This window comes from Oxyura jamaicensis, chromosome 1, assembly GCF_011077185.1.
Source record: "Oxyura jamaicensis isolate SHBP4307 breed ruddy duck chromosome 1, BPBGC_Ojam_1.0, whole genome shotgun sequence".
NCBI classification, from domain to species: domain Eukaryota; kingdom Metazoa; phylum Chordata; class Aves; order Anseriformes; family Anatidae; genus Oxyura; species Oxyura jamaicensis.
This window is the reverse complement of record NC_048893.1, coordinates 90549984-90571659: the sequence shown is the minus strand read 5'-3', so window position 1 is coordinate 90571659 and position 21676 is coordinate 90549984. Positions and strand designations below refer to the sequence as shown.

Here is a 21676-nt window from a genome sequence, read left to right as displayed (position 1 = left end):
CAATCAACCTACCTAGCCTTCAGTCAAAAAGCTAAATAAATTTCAGGTAATGAAAGACAAAAAGGGAGAAGTTAAGAGTTCTTCAGGTAAGTAGGAACGCAGACTGCAGGACTTGGAGACCTGCCCTGGACCCCAGAGACCCTGTCCCCACTACTTCAGGTGATCTGACAACCCCATCATGCACTGCTTGAACTCCAGCTTAAACACAAACTTTTGCTCTTCCTCCCACTCCAGGCAGCCTTTTGCAGTTTGTGCTGTAAATGAAACAGTCAAAGCCACCCACCTCTGTCCACGTTAGCACGCAGAGATGTGAGCATGCCCTCTGACACCAGAGTTTTATAAAGAGCACCTTTGCAAGATCTCTCTGATTTCCTGGAGCCACAAGTTTCTATCTTTTTAACACAGTCATTGTCCTCAGTTTTGACCTGTTCTGGTAAGCTCTGGGGTACCACCTCCTCTGTGGGGGTCAGTGGTTCCACTTTAATGTTATCAGCAGCCTCACAGGGTACTTCCTTGTTGGCTGTAATATTAAGGAAATCAGGAGGCTTTGATTCTTTGGTGGGCTCCGTGGGTTTCTCCTTCGATGTTTTCTTCTCTTTCGATTTCACTTTTTTCTTTGGTGATTTTGTATCCAACATGCTTCCCTTCACATTTGAGGCAGGGCGGGTTTTTTTGCGGGGAGTTTCCGCAAGTCTCTCAGCACCCCAGTCCCCTTTTGCAACGGCTTCAATTGTGTACATGACACTTTCAATGTCCGACTCAGAGGACTGCCTCTTTTTACAAGGCTTCTTGGGGGTGGATTTTTCATTTGTGTGCCGGTCCAACTTATTTTTTTTCTTTTTCTTCTTTATCTTTTCTGGCTTGCTTAGCCCAAAGATGCTCATGTCAACCATTGAAAGCTCTGGAGAACGGCACATGTGATCCTTTGTGTTATCATTTCTCTCAAAAGGACTGCTCTCCATTACAAGACTAGTAAAATCTCTGCATTTTGCAGTTTCTGATTCCTCAGCTTTTGTCTCATCCCAGTTTTGTATTTTCCCTGTCTCTGATTGTTCTGTTTTTCCTTTACAGGAGTCTTTTATTGTTGTTTGTTCCAGTTCTTCTGCTTCCATTTCATCTGGAACTTCCCTCGCCACATCTTCTGATGCTTCCACTTTTGTTTTCCCAGGTTCTTTCATTTTCACCCCTTCTGAAGCAAGGCACATCTAAAATGAGTTAAAAATAGTCACCATGAAACAAGCATCAACTGTTAACATTACTTACATTAACAGGAAGAGCGCTACCCATGCAGTCTCTCTGGGATCCTAATTTATGAAAGCAAACTATTTTAAAGAACCGTACCGAAAAAATGCTGAAGTCCTAATGAAACTGATGAAACATAATTATGGCTAAGTGCTAGAATAAGGCCGATGGATTCTATGACTCTAATAGAAAAATACTCCAACAGATCTAATTGGTGTTTCTATGATCCTTGAAGTGCCTTTTATATATCCGGGAAACCCAGTGCTGATTTTATTTTCAGAATACACTAACTGCAATGGAAAAACACAGCATCTCTCACTACATTGTACCACAGCCTACGTGAAATCTCAAATCCATACTTGCAGTTCCCAAATATCCCCATATACAATTCTTTCCTCCTTTTTCCAAAAGGCCCTGAAGGAGGAGAAAAAAAAAGTTGATCAAATCGCGGCAATCAAGATTATTTTTCTTTACTTCAGTGTGCAAAATGATTTGGGAGGTAGTAAAAAAGCCTTCCAAATCTTTCTACTTATGCCACAGTTTTATTCTGCAAGGAACTGCAAAGCAGCAGTAGTTGCCATGGTTATCTCCTCCAGGAGATAACATTAATGGAAACCAAAACACTCATTCTGTCTGAGGAACAGAGACGTTCAGAAGAAGAGCTACAACAAGGTCCTCAAACTGCCATGTTCCTTCAGCAATGACCTGGAAGATCCACTTGCTTTTGGATCACTTGTAAGCCATACTGACACTGCTAGAGGTGGTAGTACTTCACAGCAGCACGCAGTTGCCCTGGGAAGGCATGTTTTCTTCTTCTTGCTCTCCCTCTTAAAACCTCCTAAGCTGAACTCCAAGAGCTATTTTGTTTTTTAAAACAACCATCAACCGAACAGCCACCTGGACTGAAACCAGCTGAAAAAGGCTTGCTTTGAACCAGGCGTCAGGAGCTTCCCTACCCTGCAGCTCAGCCCATGGGCCATATGGTCAGGATGGATGTATGCTGCAGATCCACTGGGTTCTCTTTAGGTCAATTTTCCATTCCTCAAATTGGCAAGGTATTTTTTCTTACAAACCAAAGAGATCTCTTACACCAATGTATGAGTACTAAAGCAATGACAGAACTCCGAAGTAAGTTTCTGATTTGAGGCAAGTTTCTGAAATTCCTTCTGTATAGGATAGAAGAAGGTCAAGCTAGGCTGATCACTGGAAACAATGGAGCTTCAGCAGCACAGTGGCTGTTAGGAAGCCGGTTAAATTATGCAGAGGAGAACCACGTAACTATGCTGAGGTGGGCTCTAGTACAAAGTTAGATTTTTACTGTGTCTTTTTTAATGCACTGCAACGTAAACACAGCCCGTGATTTCCAAAAGCTAAAGATCAATCTTAAAAATGCAACTCATTGAACAAGAATAATATTTTGTCAATTAGATGCCCCCATCGTCACACCCTGCCCCTGTTTTTGTCTCTTTATACCTTTTCATCTTCTGAAGCAGCCAATAGTACAGAAGGCTATGGGTGTGGCTCCAAAAAAAAGTTGTTTTTTTTTTTTTTTTTTTTGTTTTGTGAGCTCTAAATAAACTTGCAAATCACAGCCTTTAAGATTGGGAAGCTTGAAAACAGGCTTACAAACAAAATAAATATATTTCCATAAAAGACCATTAGCTTCAACTGTTCCCAGAAGGAGTAGCTGCTGAGAGAATCGTTGTAACAGAGTTTCTATAGAAGTTATTGACCTGTTTTTTTCCCCAGTTCAATAAACAGTACGCACAAAAGGAGAAAAAAAGTGGCTAATGCCCTTTAACGGGTATTTGTAATGGCGATGTAATCTGAACAGACGAATCCAGCCCTTCAACCCAGCTCCTCCCTGTCCCCATGTACCCCCCTCCTCGCCAACTTAACCAAACCAGTCAAAACCCCAGTCCCTAAAAGAATGAATTGAAACAATTCAAATGGAGATTGGAAAACCCTTTGCCACAAGGGACTGGGTACTTCTCATCAGCTGCAGCATGGATGCTTAGAAGCCTCCAAATTGATGGCTAGTCTGGAGAAATCTTAATTTATAGCACCCAAGCCAAGATAATTTATGCTTCTATAAGCAACAGTGTAATTATAACTGTAGCAACGTACTGCCTTCCAGTCTTGGGCTATCAATATCATTAACTTCTCCACCCCATTGCACCTGTGGTAATTAGTCACCAGTGTTTTAATACTACCTCTGCCAGCTGAAATAATGCTGATGTTCCACACTGCTTTGTTAAATCAGAAGGACCTGAATGGGATGTACTCGAAGAAATCTAAAGAAAAAACAGAGGAGGAGAATAAAGAAAAACATTATTTTAGCAGTACAATTATTTTATGCTTATTACATGGCTTTTGAAATGATTATTTCCTTCCTCTTCCCAAAATTCATTCATAAGATTACACATCAAAAAAAGCGTAGACCTGTGTGTGCTGTTATAAATAATAACCCACTCCATCACTTCTCTGGTGGACAATACCACTGGACATTAAAAGCTATTTCCAGACTTCGGGATTTTCTTGTTAGGACTGTCTTCGAAGGATGAGTTGAAGAACATGTTCTCTCACATGTAAATAGACTCCAGGGCTCTCCTAGAGCCAACAGCGCTGCACCATTCTGCACCAGCATGCAATCCAGCTGATGTTTCTGAAGGCTTAGGTAGATGTTGGATTGAAAAAAATATTTCCTGGCTTAAGAAGGTTAGCTCAGTCAGTGCCTGCTGGTGCCCTATTGGACTCATAACAGAGATGCTGTGAAACAAAGTGGAGAAGGAGCTCTTAAGCCTTTGGTAACCTTTGGTTATTACTTTCCAGCGTACGGGAGGCTGTTTGGTAAGCAGTTACCTGATTATTCTCTAGGAACTTTTTTTTTCTTGTATTGGATTGTGATGCTCTTCAGCATTTTAGTGTTTTTATCAGTCTTGAGATAGGTGCAAGGAAATGATCATTTTCTAAATTTATTAAAACATCAGTCTCAGGACTGGACATCAGTGCAAAGAAGAAAATATTCTACTGTTAAGCATGTGTCCCATAATCTTTGATCAGACCTGCAGGTTTCTTATAATTGCTTCCTTGGAAAGAGCTGGAATACTAGGAACTGGGGCACTGAAGCATTTTCAACAGTTTAGTTAGCCTTCCCATCAACCCCACTCAGCTCAGTTTTCACTGCTCTCTACCAACACAGGAAAGAAAAAAGGTTAAAAATTCTCTACGTCCCCTGGAAGCTGCAGCATTTCACAGCTTCTCCCAAACTCTGGAGATTCCAGCCCAAGCCTCTGAAGGCTGCGTACAGCCATGCATTGTTAGTGCTGCTAGCCCTGTGGCAGAAGCGGCCTCCTTGCATCCTGGAGGTGACGCAAACTCGTCCGCCACTGCCTCCCCTCCGCACTGAAGGCTGAAGACAAAGCATGTATTCAGACACTGAGAAGACTCAGCAGAACTGAGCAGCAGCAGCCTTCCAGGCTTCAGCCTGCAGCATTGCTCCAGCCATTTTTAGAAGCTTAGAGATTCTTAGAATTCTTTCGGAAAGAATTAAACCCACTTCTACACTTTATTTTATCACCATCTGTGAAATACTGTGAAATATCAAAAGGGAAGGCATAGAAAGGGGGGGGGGATGAAGTTGGTTAATCCACATAACAGGGATGAAGGAGAAGCAGAGTAGTGTGCTGTGCTGAAGCTGACTGTCTCCCACGCTCCGGATCCCTGCCATGCCAGCAGCATGGAGACAGCAGTCCAGCCCCCTCTGGTGTGCGGCATCTGTGGTTTGGAGTTACAGTGGCATGGCACAAATGCCTGCCAAATGAACTTGCAAACCTAAGATGCCCTCGAGGTGATACGAACACATTAGCTTGGCATCATCCAGATGAGATCTGGAGCTGCTGTCTGAAAAGTTAAGCTGAATCTCTCATTTTATTTGTCCAATTACAGACCAGCATTACAGAATTCTCCAAAACTGAAAAAAACAAAACCAAAAATCCACCAACAAAGAGCAGTACTAATATACTACAACAGCTAGAGATAAGGAAGATGTGCTTAGCATGTCTGCCATGCCTGTGTCAGTTTAAATCAGAGCCTTTAACATTCATTTTATATATATAATTAGGTTTGTAGGAATCCAGCCAAGCAATTGTCAAGACAGAGATTGTGAAAACCTGTCCAACACGGCAACATCACACTGCCATGTTCAGATTTACTTCTGTGACCAACTGCAGGACAAACTGCACTCCTGTGGACAAACAGGTGCCTGGATTTCCCTTGCCCTTGGGGCTTCACAGTCGCATCACAACTTTCAATGGCAACTTCCAGAAGTCAGGCTGGACTCAACAACAGCCCTACTCCAGAACAGCACCACTCAGAACACACTGCTGTCCTGTGACAGAGGACACTTCAAAACCTTCTGGTGTCCCTGATTAGTGCTACAAGCCTTTCTGCTGCAACAGTGCTGCAGTGGTCATAGGTCTGTATGGATCTCTAATCACAGGTAGGTGCAATTAGACTTACATTGGCACTGCTGACAATGTAGCACACACCAACAAACTCTAGCAATGCCAGAGACTGCCTCTAGGGTAAAGCAGATTTTCTTCTACTTTTGACCTATAAAATCAGTCTTCCTACTAGCATTACTATCTATTGAACAAAGCATGAAACAGTCATCAGTGCAGGCTCAAAGCACGGTGTTTTCTTTTAGTTCTTCCAATAGCTTTTTTTTTTCCCCTGAGATGTATTAACCACAGCAGCAAGAACATACGGATGGATGGATGCCACCAGATGGGATCCAAAGAACCATTTTCCTCACTGAAATAGGAAGCGATTTTGAAAAAGCAAGCAAAAAAAAAAAGTAATGAGTAAGGTGGCAGCAACTTCTCATATCTCATATTAGCTTGAAAGCAGCAAGTATTTTAATCTTTCAGTCATCAAGAGGAATAATATTTGCAGGCCAAGCCTCAAAAGTTTGGGTGATTTATCCATATCAAAGCGGTGACCTCTACAAGGTTACATTCAAGACTCTTGGGAAATTTCCAGGACCATTGAGAAACCTCACCTAGTATTCTTGATGACTGCTCACAACTGCCAATTTCATAATTCAATAAACTACTTCCAACTTTTCATATGGATTCGTGGATGATCTCAAAGTCTACTTTTATTACTTTTGGTCCCCTATTCAGCAATGCACCTTCCAATCCTTATACTAAAGCCTTAACTTTTGAATCTTAGTATTCACCTCTTCATTATAAAGAATGCCATTGTCTCGTCTTTGCTATTGTTCTGAGCTTTGTTTTTATTACAGTTTTAAGATTACTATTCCTGAAAGAAAGCACTTTTTCTGTGGTCTCCAAGAAGCTATACATGTTTAAAAAGTGCATAAAGACGACCTAGGTCTCCAGGGCCACTGCAACTGCCTAATTCTCTGTCTTACTATTTGATTATTTGATAGTTTATGTTTCTGGAAATACTAAATTTGATGCTAGAGGAAACCTTCCAAAATTCACACTATTTTGGAGAAAAAATACACACATATTCCTATTGTGATGCTAATGGATGTAACTTTACCTCCGCCAACTGGAAGAGTGCCGACTTCCCACAGTGCTTTACTGGCTCAGGACTTGACAACTGGGAAGTATTTGATGAAATCTAGGTTTTAAATGAACAGAGGAGAAAATATTTCAGTGGTAACCAGGAAAGACAGACAGGAGGGGAGAAAATGAGTGAAGAAATTGAAGAAAATGAGTTAGCTGTATCAGTCATTTTTATATCTTCCTGGCAGAAGGCCCTACTTCAAATTAACAATCCCATCCAAGAAACACTTAACAGCCATTTAGAAGATAGTAGGATATAAACACAGATAATATTCTGATCATGCTGTGTGTTTTATGTGATTCCAAGTGAACAAAACACACTTGTTGCTAAAAAACATCATCTGTGGTGCTAAAGGTTAAATAAAATTCTCCTGGAAAGCCTGGGCAGTATTTCCCATTTGGTCAGGTACAGAGGAGGACCATTTGTCCCCACAGGCACTGGGTGCTTGTTTCACTTCCCTTCCTCCATTAGGAAAAAGACAACCTTACATCTGGGCACCAGATTTAGCCTTCTAAATAGATGTTGGTGTGCCAGCACCAGCAATTCGTAAATAACTACCACTGCACTTCAGAACTGCTTTTGCAGCCAAACTGTTCTGATCTGCTTCCAAGGGCAGCATTATGAGTTCACCAACACAACCATTTTTCATTATTTCTCATATTTGATTTTGTTTGTCATGGCACTACATGGTAGTAGTTGGCCTGGAAGCCTTGAAAAACCCTAAGATCAGGGACAAGGCCACCAGTATTTCTGTGACATCTACCTCAGTATAAAAATCACACTTATGACCATGACCTTCCAGATGCAGAAGTTGAATATAGCCTTTTTTTTTCATTTATTTATTTATTTTTTTTTTAAAAAAACCTTTATTATCCAAACAGCCTTTTGTCAGTCAAGGAGTTTCATTAGATAAAACAAATAAATTATGAACATCCACTATCTATTTTACTGCCAGCTATTTAAGATATAGTGAATAATATTTGACTGTGCATCAATAATTATTAGTAGCATTAAACTAAAATAATTCAAAATCCTAGTTTTCCTTTGACACAGTTCAGTGAACCCACCCAGGATCCCAAGACTCAACTCAGGAGAAAGGGCTCCTGTACACTGCACTTCACAGGAAAAGAGCCTTAATTTTATCTTCATCCCACTGTAACACAATCACAGCTCTTAATTTCTTCAGTGCAGTATGAATGGCAGAAAAAGGACAGAAACACCCACACCTTAAAGTATAACCTGAGAACATGTAGACATGCCGTGCCTTCTGAGGCACAATGTGAGAAAAGACTAAAAGATACAGGCTTGACAATAGCACGAGCACTTCTAACGAAATGCAAGCAAGATCCCCTGTAGTGCTAATTGGAAGAAAGGGAGGCAACATTTTCAGCAAAAAAAAATGCTCTTCCTAGTCAAGAAAACAAACAGCGAGAGACAAAATTAGCACTTGTTCTGGTATATTGTCTAATTTATGTAAGGACTTTACTTGGGGAAACTACAGCTTTACCTAAGGGAAGGCTGGAAGACAAGATACCAACTAGATCTCACACTCCCAGTTTCACAGCATTTTGACCAGAAGTTTTGGATTCAAACCTTCTGTTCAGCACAGAAATGAACAGAAAGGACTGTCCTCAGGTCTAACGAAGCAAGTATGTGAGAATGCAGCATGGACAGACCCATCCTCAGGAGTGCATTTTTCTCTAATGCTGATAACCTGCTGGATTAACGAGGAGAATCCCACCTTGCTGCACACTGGATGTGATTGTATTTTTGTTACATCACCTAGAGAAAGACTTCAGAAGAGGACCTGTAAGTGAAGAGGGTTAAACTACCAATGTTACTGCTGTCACTCTCTGAAAGCTTTTTCTTTGTTTATTTAAGGATGAGAGTTCAGCTAAGTAAATCTAAGAGGTCCTCGTGTTCCTTCCCTGCGAAGCAGCCCTCACCATCTGTTTGCGTTTACCAAACACACAGCCAGTACGACCAAGAGAGCAAAGGGGCCCATCTGCTCTGCCTCCCTCACATGGCAAGGAGGATGACAGCCACCAGCCCATGTGGCCAGACGGCCCGCAAACAAGCGCCATGCCAGGCAGCACAGCCCACTGCCGAGAAGTCACTGGCCTACATAATGGCCTTCCATAAAGGTACAAGTGAGAGGGGCTAAAGTGGGACCGAGCACTTGCTAGATCAGAGTAGAGTGAAGAAGCCAAGAATGTAACTTGGAAACATGTGAAAAATAAAAAAACAAGCAAAAGCCCAAACAAAACAACAACAAAACAACAAACTTATGAGGATATCACATCATTTTGGAAGGCCGGTGCACCGGCTGCCTGCACACCCACAGGCCCCAACACAGTCTCACTCCCAAGCCTCTAATCATCTCTTGTGGCAACACACACCAGGCAGGCCTCATTTGCCACATCCTCATCAGCTTTAATTGAAGACTGTGACACTTGGGCCAGCCAGCCAGGCTGAGGCTCTATAGAATAAAGAATCCCAGACGGCATCAATGCAATGAGCCCTTTCTGAGTGACAGCGGCCTTGTACTGCGGGGTAGAGGTGTCCATTTAAAATGCCATACCTACTCAATGGGATCACTGTCCTCACAAAGACTCACTCTCACTCAGCCTGCTGCAACAGCAGTAAGGAGACAGGAAACATATGAAGAACGCCCAGCCAGAACCAAAAATGAGGTGGGACAGCTGCCAAAAGACTCCGGGCACATCAGACCACAGCACAATTCACATTTCTTCACAGGTCTGCTTGGCCACTGGCTAAATAATTACTTTTTCTCCCTCTCGTTTTTCTTTTGTAGCTTTGTACGTTGGTGACAGCAGCCTACTGCAAATTGCTTACCATAATTTAGCTTCCTAAATGCAGAGATGCATTCATATAGACAGGACCCAGTAAGAAGTGGCGCGTTACGGAATGGGATTTTTGCCAAACATGACAAAGACACCCTGTGCAAATGAAAGCCCTTATATCTGAAGGAGCACAGGCAGCTTTAATAGCAGGAATAATAATAATAAAAAGCTTAAAGAGGTTCTTTAGAATGCATAGTATTTTCCCCTGGAACAAAGTAAATGAAAATCAGGCTGCAATCTTAAAGCCATTTCTCTATTGCTTTAGATAAAACACTGCCATTAAGGCTTCATAACAAAAGCATAACAGAGGAGAAATAACCATGGGAATTTTTTTTTTTTTTGTAGTGGGTTCTGTTATTTCTAGACACTGAAAAAAAAAAACAACCTAAAAAAAAATCCATCCCCCTCCACACATGTTTTAGTATTTTTAACAGGAAAAAAAGATTAACCCTGACATGAATGTTGCCCTCTCCAGTTTCTAATTAACTTTCTAAGCACCTATTCTTCATAACATTTGATGATTCATAGATGCACTCCACTTTGACAAGTGAGCTGACATAGTGTAGCAGTATGAGATTAAATACACTGTCACATCCTTAAGACAATTTTCTGGTTTGCTGTTGTTTATTCATGTACCAGAGGAATTGATTTTAGGTTCTGTAAAATTTTGAAGGTATGTCTGAGTCAAGCTTCAGAGTATGATTTGGAAATGCTGTAATCTAGGTATTTCATACCTTGTTCAATTCTGCATACAGCAAAAAATGATGTAGAATTAAAGTGTAAGATTTTTGAGACTAAATTAGCAGATTCACTAGTGTGAGACTTGGCAAGAAAATTCACAGGAATGTTCCACACTGTAGATCTTTTACTTTCTTTGAAAGCTTGATTTCATCAAATGGCTTCATCCTGCTAAATTCCACTAATATTCTCAAAAGAACTTTCCAATTTAAACTGTAATTTAAAAAATGATAGCATGTATAAAAACGATTTTATAATCGCAGACATTAACTCTACTGTATCTTTTATAGAGGTGCTTCTATTCAGGTCTTTTATGGCACCTGAATCAGTAAATTATTATGTATTTTTTCTAATTGGACTTAAGGAACACATCAAAGCACATGCCAGCCAAGCTAAAATGCACAGTATATAATTAGCTCAACATTTAATAGAAGTAAGCATGTTGTCTGTAGTCAAACCTCTTTAAGCACATGGAATAATCAACAGCATTATCTTTTCATCCCCTTACGTTCCTCCAGGATAGCGCCAGCTCTTTTCACACACACCCTAAATATACCTTCAGCATAAGAGATTCTGCAAGTAGTACCAGACTCCCCCAAATGGGCAAGAAGAGAATAGGTGTCAAAAATCAATTTGTAGAAGCACATTAAACATGTGGAGAAGAAATTCATAAAAACAACGCCTAAGGACTCTAAATTTTCAATACATGAAGGAGGGAGGACAACTTATAGACTCAGATGTCACCACCTAACAGTGCTGTTCCATATCCTTGCAGCTATGGTAAGCTTCCTTTAGTCTTCAAGTTTATTTTTCAAAGGTTTTCTGCCTCTGGAGCAGCTGTATTTTTTTACAGCTTTTTATCCACTATCATCTTTTGTGTATGCTATAGACATCTCTTCAAATCACTGCTTTTTTCCCCCGCAGGATTTTCTTAATGCAATGCTGTCATGAAGATAAACATCTACTGATGGGAGGCTCTTAAGAGAAAGGGTGATTAACCATTCAGTGACAGCCCTTATTGGTTCATTGCTTATTCCCATCTTCCCCCATCATATTTTAGCTATTATACCTCAGCAAACTGAAACAATGCAGACTCCTCAGTTTGTTTTACAGCTCCTGGGACTCCTGGCTGTGATGTGCTTGAAGAGATCTGTCAAGAAAACAATTATTTTGGCATCGCTTAACTCTTTAGTTTCATTATCAAACTTCAACATGTGAAATTTCTGATCCATGATACTGAAAGACCATCAGTACCAAAGAACATGCAGATGAGTCCCAGCATACCCCTACAAAGCACAATACCTGCTTTCCCAGGAGACATGGAAATGGTGATCTTGAATCATTTTTCACAATGAAAACCTTCCTAGGATCAACAGAATAGACTAGAGCTTTTTTTGAAGGGCTTTTGTTTGCCCGTTGACGTGTCAAAAGAGGGTTAACAACAAAAACTTAACACTAGGTTGTATTTCACTGTTCAGTGAAAAGACCCAGCCACAGAATGGTGGTGCTGATAGAGCACAAATTGCTGCTCAGTGTGGAAGATAAGTGTGGGCAGGGACACAACATATGCACACACTTTTAGAAAAGATATCAGATCTATCCCAGAGACTAAGGAAACTTTTTTTTTTTTTTTTTTTTTTAAAAAAAAACCTACGTAGCTTGTGTCAATTTTTTTGGTTGCAAATTACACATTGAATTCATCACAGACCTAGGTACAAGTACCATTTATTTTGTCATTGACACACAAAGCTACCACACTGACACACAAACCTACTAATTAGGCACAGCCTCACTACAAACTGATTAATACTGTTGAAAAATAAAATGAATGAGCTAATATGCATTTCTAATTATTGATCAGTGAACTACTTCTAAACTACAAGTTTTAGCAGTGCAGACGAGCTTGTTTCCTGGAACCCACTGAAGTTCTTTGCTTGGTAAGAAAAAGCAGAGGTCATGAACCCTTAGCAAGAGCATATCTTGCAGCACACAACACAGGTCTTGCTACTACCATGATTCTGGCTTTTTCCTGCTTGGGCATTGTAAAATGAACTCAATAACTGCACTGATATTTTTCGTACTGGTTAGATGAGAGGGAACAGGGAAATTGAAGGAGCAGACTTATCAAAAGGAACTACACAATGTTTTATGTTGCTCAACTGACAGTTTAAATACACAAAAGTATCTCAGAAATACTGGAAGATGGATGTTGAATTAGTACCATAATTAACACTGGAATTAACCAATTTTAAGAAGCTTTTAAGTATTGTTTTTTGTTTTTAAGTATTGTTTTCATTAACAGCAAGCCAGGCATTTCCTAACAGGACAAGCCAGCAGGCTGTTTAGGAGCCTAATCACAGGTTATGTATTTCATTCTGGCCATTAACTTTAATCAGAAATAAGGCATCAGCGCATTAATCATTTTCTAATATATTTTCAAAGCCTCAGATCTTAAGTTAGAACTCAAGGTCTTGTGGGTTAATGTTAAAACAAAACCATGTTTTCTGTATGCCTGGCCTGGTATATATCTACTCCTTAAGCGATGACATTTAGGGAGGAATATGAAGGTGTCTACAGCAAGGAGTATTAAGACAGTAAGATTCATGGCTGGTCTGAAACCAGGTAATAAAAGAAGCCCCTGCTGCAATAAACTTTCCATACACACCTTTTCAAATGCCACCCAGCATCCTGTACAATCAATATTTATACAGCTAAACATTTAAGCCACTAGATTATGATAATTTAATAAGTTGAAAAAGACCTGAACAAGCAAGTGATGCTTACAAAGGGCAAGGACTCTCTGCAACCTCATTTGTGTCATGTTATTTTTGTCAATTAAATTCATTAGAACTTAAATTAAATATGGCGTATTTAAAAACAAAAGCAACAAACAAACAAACAGTTCAGTAACACTATATAGCTATTAGTGGAAATATATTAACAAAAATGTTGTACACTGCAAAACCAAATCATAGTTGAATAGAGCTGTTTTGTGGTTACAGAATAGAAGATGATCTTGGAAGTTCCAGAACTATGGTTATTTTTGATGGAGTCAGGACCTAAAGCAGTCAGAATAGCTAAATGACACCCAAAGATACCTGTTGAGACTTTAGTCAGTAAGACTCTAGATAATACCTAAGTGCAGGAATGACACATCCTAAATCACTGCTTAAACCACAACTCTATTATTGCTCTAGGGTTTCAATCATGTCTCTGAACACAACCTCCCGCACTTCAAGCCAGACACATCTACCAGATACATGATCCAGTAACAAACCTCAAAACAAGGAAGAAATACTACCATGAATTTCAGTCAGAGGTGTTTAATTTCTCTTTCAGCTAAACACCAGATACCTATTGAAAAAAAAAAAAAAAAAAAAAAAAAACACAAACAAAACCCATTCCCTTTTAACGAAACTCACCTCTGCAAACTGAAACAATGACGACTTCTGACACACTTCTGTAGAATTAGTCGCCTCAGATTGGCAAGTACTCGAGGAAACCTGAAACAAGGAATATGGAGAGTAAGACCTCAATGGTTTTTTCTTTCAAGCTAAGAACAACAGTGGGCAAAATGAAGTACCAGGCAGCAGTAACATGCCGTGTTTAAGATGGACAATGTAACGTTTCAGATTCCTGGACTGACTGAATCCTGGTTGAATCAAAATAAAAGGTGAAAACACAGCTTAGCACCCATTTTAATGTAGTTCACAACTGCCTATTAAGAATAAGTATGAAAATACCAGGGATTTTTTTTTAAAATTTCAAACTGCAGAAGAGTCTTATGCAACAAATATTACATTGATGATTTTGGGCTGCATACACAGATACCTTGTATTCATGATGCTATCTACTACCTCTTTAATTTACACTTCCATTCTGAAGAAAATTAATTACTTAGAAGCTAAAAAGGAAGTTTTTGAAACCACTAAGTGTTGCCTAGTGACAAAAATAATTGCTAATCACTTCACAGCATGAAAATAAGTAGTTAAAGGCGCCACAAGCCTTAAACTGCTCAAATAATAAATATAAACATCTGTTTAGGGGTGCTTATGAGAAGCAGTACAATAAAGCATCGTAACTTCTGAAATCAAAACACAAAGAAGTGACTGCTCAAAACCCAAAACCAACAGCCAGCCTCCTCTGATTTCATAAGACCTTACCCATACTGCTCTTATTAGCCAGAAATTTGTTACTCAAGCATCCTTCTGTAAAGGAATTGTACTGAATAGGAAATGACACGTTTGAGTGTAAAATATTTACATGTGTAACTCCTAGGAGCTGAGGCATTATTAATATAAAATATGGTACGTAACATAACTCATAGAAAACAGCAGAAAGGAAGGAGGCTTTGTGGGATTTTTGAAAGGTAAGTAACAAGATGGAGTTGTTTTTTTTTTCTCCTAATGATTTTCAGTTCTTCATGGAATTCCAAGTTATTTCAAATATTTCAATGCAAATGTATTTTTTACCTTATTTATTATAAGTATGTCAATAGTGTTTATTGGTGAATGGCCACATGATATTTGGCTAGCAACTGCATCTGTTGCCTGCAAGAACCAAGTGCCATAGAATCACCGTGCCTACAGTATGTGCAGTTTGTACAGCTGCTCCTGCTGCTGGTTGCCCCAGATGCTCACGCATGGCAAGTGCACAAGTGCATTTCACTTCAGGAATCTGCTGTGACTCTGCCTCTGCAACACAAGAGCTGTTGTGCCCACACTTCCAACCTGGGGGAAATTAACAATCTCTGAGGCTTCTAATCTCTGCCAGGCTGAACCTGACCAAAGAGATACGATAATTACTGAAGGGAACGGTTGTACAAATAGTGCCATTGCATGGCTCTCATTTCCTGCTGTAATAGAGAGCACTCAACATTGCATCGTTTCTTCTCCTCTCTCCTCCTACTGGCTTATCCTCAGCTGCACTGGAACAATCTTTGTTTCTGATTTACACCCCAGGCAACACCACTGCGTGCAGGCCCTGGGCAGCCTGGCACCGCAGGCCAGACAAGCGCTCATTCTCAGCCAGGAGGAAGCCATAAGGATGCTGCTTCCACATCCTCACAGTCCCTTGTGGGTTACTTACCATGGCCTGCTCTGAAATGAACAAAAGAGACACAGGACAGCACCTGGCTCACAAGTTCTCCTTCCTCACTACATGATCCAAGACTTGCATCTGGTCCCGATACGCAGCAGCAAGGGGGAACTGGCAGAGGAGCCACGTTTTGTACCGTGTGCTACAAATTCAGGGCTTTCTGGGAAGTAACCAGAGAGACCACTAGGTGCTGCTCTAAGGCAAGCAACTGTCCTCACGGCCGTGGGAAGGCGGGGGTGACAGGGAGGGAGCTGGAATGCAAGGAGCATGCTTCGTGGAGTTTCAGGATTATTGCAATTGTTTAATTAGCAGAAAAGTGGCAGGATGAGGTTTTGGCTCATGCAATGAGAGTAACAAGAACAGCCTTGGTAAACATTTTTGTTCAGGTGTTTGACAAAATATTCTCACAATTCTGCTTAACTGATGAAAGGACACAAATATCGGGTGGAAAGTCATCGCTTATCCATATCCTTCATCTACTGTTGCTAAGGTTTTTAACTTTTCTTGCCTGTTTAAGAGCTCAAGACACTGTTTGGAAATCAATCACACATCAACACTGAATTGTGTTATCAGATGAAAAGCCTTCTGGTCTATTGAAAAAAAATTACAAAAATAGGAACATAACCAGCACAGAAAGATGGTGACTAAAGCACTTTTGTAAGCATCACTACTGTGCCTCTTTCCCCTTTTCCTGCTGGTGCATGTTCGCTTTGTTACCTGCTATCTGGAGCGCTGACAACTCTAAGTTTAACCACGCGATTTGAAAAGCCCCTATACATCCATTTAGCACACATTTAACAGAAAAGCAGTGGGCGTTGAATACATTTATTCGGGATTAGCAGAGCTGTTACGTAAGTATCCTTTTCCTCATCATTTCTGAGGTTCTGAATAAATGGTGTCAGCGCTCCCCTCCTTTATATCAACAATTTTTAAGATGCTAATAGTATTTTAAGATGTTTGCTTACAAGGCCACCCAAGTCTGCATAATCATACATATACAAGCAGTCAAACTAAATGTTGATAGGCGATCCTAACTCTGGCAGTCCCCCAATTTAAGAACCACATACATGCACGCGGTTCTTCTATGTACACACACACTTCAATAACAATGAAGACTACATGATGTCATTTAGAGGATTCCTTTTAAAAATGATATTCCATCTTTTTTTTTTTTTAATAGCAATGACAGAGTTTTAGACATATGACATATAATTTACAGCCTCATATCCATATAAAATCAGTGTCTATGTTTTCCACAGTTAAGCAACTCCTGCACCTTTTTATGGAGGATACTTAACAGTTCCTTTTGTTCACCAGTTTCTCCCCCATGTCAATACAACCCAAGTAAAGTCTTCCCATTTTAGAGGGAAGAATCATACCAATTCTTCAATGAATTCCATGAGCTTTTCTTATTTAGCCTGTCATTCCAAATCCCAGTATGTTCTGCTAACCTCCCAAATGCTGTTTTGAGGGTGAAACTGTTCAAGCATAAGCATGGAAATCCAACCATAGGCTGTCCAGGCATGTAGAAGCGAACATCTTTTGACTCCTCTGTCTGCTGTCCCAAGGATGGCAAGTCAGAAGTGCTGCTCAGTTATCTAGGCCTAAGTAGTTTTTAGGAACTTTACCGCATTAGGGGCAACACAAGCCTATGAAATATTCCTCCATATCCAATCATCACTGGAACACTGAATCAAAAGGAGAATGACTACCTATTTTACCCAACATACAAGCCACCTTATGAACAATTTTCAAAACTGGCCCATAAATTAGGTCATGAATAAACAAACAGTCTGATGAAAGACTAGAGATCCCTGCACTCCTGGAGATACGCAGAAACACTCTTATTTACTGGAGTCTTTTGTAAAAATAAAATGTTTGATGGCAACTGAACGACAAAGTTCTTTTCAGACAAAGACTTAGTGAATAGGAATAGACTGCAATACTTTGATCACTTGTTAGTACTTGCATTGTTTCAGAATGCATATGTAATTACACTGACTATGGAAATTATTCTGTATTTATTTTGCTTGGAGCACCAAGGCCGCAGTTGTGTGAGGTGTTACACAAGCACATAAGTGTAGGAATCCCTTGTCCAAAAGAGCTTGCACACCGCCTGTTTGTTAACAGTCACTGTATCTCAACCCTTCCATCTGCGACAGCATCCTCTCACTGGGCAGACCTGCTTGGTTTGATCACATTTTCATCAGTCTGTGGAGTTAATACAGAACTAGTATCAAAACCAGGCCTGATGTCTATGGTCCTGGCTGGAGTACAGGATTCACATCACCAGGCTCACACTTCAGTTCCACCTTAGGTTACCTAAGATGTGTCTTAAATTCCACTTCCCACTTGACAGACAGTCCTTTTCAGAGCTCTTTTTAAACTGCAGGCTTGTGGTAAGGGAGAGAAGAGAGTTCCTTACCTCTTGTGCAGTCAGGGCATGCTCCCCAGCTAAAAGCAGCATACTTAGGCCTCCCATTTGTGTAGGATCTGTTAAAAGAGTAAAACCAAGTCTTAAGTTTATTCATTTGCTTGTTTAAGGAACCTGCCATTTGCAGTGTTAAACCCCCAGAAGACTACTTGTCACAGACACTCTGAGCGAGCTGCCATAAAAGGCAGTTCAAGAGAATCACAAATAACCATTTCTGTACCCTCTGGGAGAGGCTCTCAAAGCTGTTTGAAGGATTTAATTGGATTTGTGTGCTTAACACCTCATTGCGTGGATTTACAATTTTACCGCCAAAGGTTATATGCACTACGGAGCTGGCTATCTTTAAAACAGGCAGGCGTAATGATCTCATACATCTCATACAGATATCAAAAAGACACACTAATATCCCACTTGTTTACAACTCAGTAGGTGCTCCTACCAAGAGAGCAGTTTCCCTCCTTAGCCACTGAACGAGTAAAGGGATGGAACAAAATGACACGCTCAAGCTCTGAAGCAAAATTCAGCTTTCACAGAGAGCTGCATTTAGTGATGAAACGTGCCAGCCTGACAGCACTGAAGCATGAAGCGCTCAATCCTCCACTCCAGAACAGCACAGGCACCAGCCAGCCAAGCTGGTGACTGCCTACTTGTTGCTCCACCGATACAACATTTAATTGAGGAAAGCAAAATGGAGATGTGTGTTCTTTCTTTGAGTGTTTGATTCTGACAGTTTCTAGCCTCCAGGCTCCAAGCACCTCACAAGTTCTGAAAAAAATGACAGCAAAAAGTAAAAGCTATCAACACTGTCACTCCATTACTCATGGAGTGGCTTTGCCGCTCAAAACAGTGGTTGCTCTTCATCATTATGAAGACAAGTCGTCTGATCTGGGGGGAGTGCCTTGGAAGTAATGCAGGATCTCAGTTTAACAAAGAGATACACAGAGAGAGGAAAATAGTCTGTGGTCCAAATGTGTTGCACAACAGCCACAGTATGAGAGAAAGAAAAAAAAAAAAAAAGCATTATCCTTGCTGTATTCCTGAAAACACCGTTATTTTTTGGTAATTAACTTCCCCAGGTCTTACTAAGTGTGTACTCACATCTTCCAATTTCCTTTTGCTAAACTACATAAAAAACAATTTCTCCAACAATAAATTACACGTGCTTGGGACCATTCTTTGGAACGGCAGCTAACTGGCACAATTACCCTCGTCTGTTTGGTTAAATTGCCTCTAACACAACAGCTGCATCCAAAATGCCCGCTGGGAATTTCTGTGGCCCATTACAACTCGTGAGCCAAGCCTAGGTGTTTTTTGGAGAGAATCAATTGACGTGTTACCATACCTGCAAACCTCCCAGTGGTTTTGCACTACAGACAATCAAGCTCCAGTTCACATGAGCACTCACTGGGACTGTCTAATTCAATACTACAGATGCTGCCTAAGCTCCTCCCTTGGACAGCATCTCACACTGACATTCACAGGAAAAATGTTTGTTAACACTCTTAAAATAGTAGTTTAAAAAAAAAAGATATTCAGATTGCGTAGGAAAGCAGTGTGAATAAACCCAAGCTCACCCACTATCCCAAGGATAGAAGAGGGGCCACTATCTTAAGAACACAGCCTAGACAGTACTTGATTCAAACCCAATGTTAAACTGAAATGACTTCTTTTCCTTTAATGTAATGAAGGGATAGAACTGTCTTTGTTGTTTTGTTTTTAAAAATTTTACTTTTTTTAAAAAAAGGAACAGAAGATACTAAGTTTCTGCAAAGAGACAAGGCATTATCAGAAGTGTAGAATCTAGTAGCAAGGAGTGGCTGAAGAAATGGAGACAGAAAGAAAACAGGAAGGGTCAGCAAATGCTTAAGCACAATTCTTAAGTGAAGAGATGCTGTCAATATTGCACCTTTTACCATCAATATACTTGATCAAGCAACAGCTCTGTCCCTTAAACAAGGGGAAATCAGAGCAATTAAAAACTGAAAACTAAACATGCATCTCAAAAGACACTGACTGAACAGTCAGTAATTTCGAAGGAGACACTGGAAGACATCTCCAGGTACAGCACAAACTTACTGAGCTCCATGTTCAACAGTTAGGGGCTGGCTGGCTGCTTTTTATTTCTTTATTTGCATTGGAATACTATTGCAGAACCCAAGTCCTCTAAATATTACGAGTTTTCGTTCAGTTTTCAGCCTAAATTTACTGAGGGCTACGTAAAGGTACATTTTTTTTTTTTTTTCCTGGTGTCCATATCTTTAAGCTCAAATAACCTGTTTTCTTTAAATGGTATTTCCCTCTGCTGTATCTACAGGAGTCACCCTGTGCATCCTCCACTTGCTTTACTAGCTTAAACAAATCAAGATCTCCTGCCATCATCTCACGTGTTCATCTCCCACAGTCATTGTGATCCCTGTAGCTCTCCTCTCCAGTTACACCAGGTGGAGTTCATCTTTCTTGCACATGAATGGTCAGCAGGGTAACCACATCAGATGAGCTCTCACCTGTACTCTCTAGAACACTATTAATTCTCCTCTACAGCTCCTGAAAATGCTTTGCCTGACACACTGCAGCACAGCACTTTCTTCTGCCCGTGTTACACCAATGGCTCACAGCTCCTCTCTTGAGATTCACTTTCGTTGCCTGAGGTCTTCCTCCTCCTCAGTTTTCGCCAACTGGAGAACGCCTAGCTTATGGCTCTAAAGTTCTTCCCTCACTTCTAAATATTTTCTTGCCTGAACAGGTGGTCTCAGTTTTCTGCCCTTCCGATAAACAGCTTATAACAAAATGACAAGAATAGGCTTTTACTTTACCTTTTTTTTCCTCCTCCAAGTAAGCAAATACTTACACTGTTTATTTAAAAATAAAAATTAAAAGGATGAAAAAAAATGTCAGCTCAGTGGAAAGTTAATTTTGTGCTTGAGCAAATTGAATACTTATGCTGCAGCTGTAGCAGAGAGCTAGCACTTAATCTTTCCACTAAGGTTTCAAATTACAAAATAAGCTTGTATAAGGGAAGACAAAAAGTATATACACAAACATGGCCACATGCTTATCAAACCTTGTCAGTGCAATAATGTTTCTCTTACGGCACTAAGAACTTACTGGTACGAAAAAATAAGGATTAAGTGCTATTTTATAGTCTTCTACAGTTAAATCAACAGTAATGAGAACACAGCACTCACATCTGACTTATAGAATGGGAGGTGATTGGTGGCTTTCTCAACAGCTTCCAGCAGTGATTAACCTTGCACCATCTCACTATTTGGGAACAACATACGTTGTTGGTACTAGCATGGTTAGAAACTCAGCAGGCTGGCTGGTTTAACATGGCAAGTTTTCCATCCGAGGAAAAGAAGAACGGAGGAAGAACTAAGCTAGAAGAAGGCCAGCAAGCAACAGTTTCAGTTAACTTTCACCTGGGTTCAGAATTACGCTGCTTTCTACAGAACAAATTTTGCATCTCTATCAGAACATTGGCTGTTCTAGGGAGTGTCTTCTTCTGACACAGAACTATAGAAGTATGAGAAAGCCCGAGCTTTTCCACAGAACAGCTGTGGCCCACTTGGCTCTGTACTTGTGACAGTAGATGCTGCAATGGACACTGAGAACAACTGTTGTCTTTGCCTGACACCCCAGAACAAATCACAAGGGGGACAAGAAAAATGCGCACAACTACAGCTTGCAGGCTGGATAAGCAAGG

General features: G+C 40.4%; 1 protein-coding gene across 20 annotated transcripts in view; it reads right to left on the bottom strand.

The window, feature by feature from the left end:
- Positions 1–21676, bottom strand: part of BBX (BBX high mobility group box domain containing) — a 139796-nt gene that overhangs the window by 30939 nt on the left and 87181 nt on the right. For all 20 annotated transcript variants that reach the window (XM_035315074.1, XM_035315076.1, XM_035315086.1 and 17 more), the window contains 6 exons: positions 17965–18032; positions 13865–13945; positions 11512–11592; positions 6814–6894; positions 3456–3536; positions 284–1205 (listed from right to left, as the gene is read on the bottom strand). In XM_035315074.1, coding sequence (XP_035170965.1) covers positions 284–1205; positions 3456–3536; positions 6814–6894; positions 11512–11592; positions 13865–13945; positions 17965–18032 — 1314 coding nt within the window. The remainder of the gene's footprint in view (positions 1–283; positions 1206–3455; positions 3537–6813; positions 6895–11511; positions 11593–13864; positions 13946–17964; positions 18033–21676) is intronic.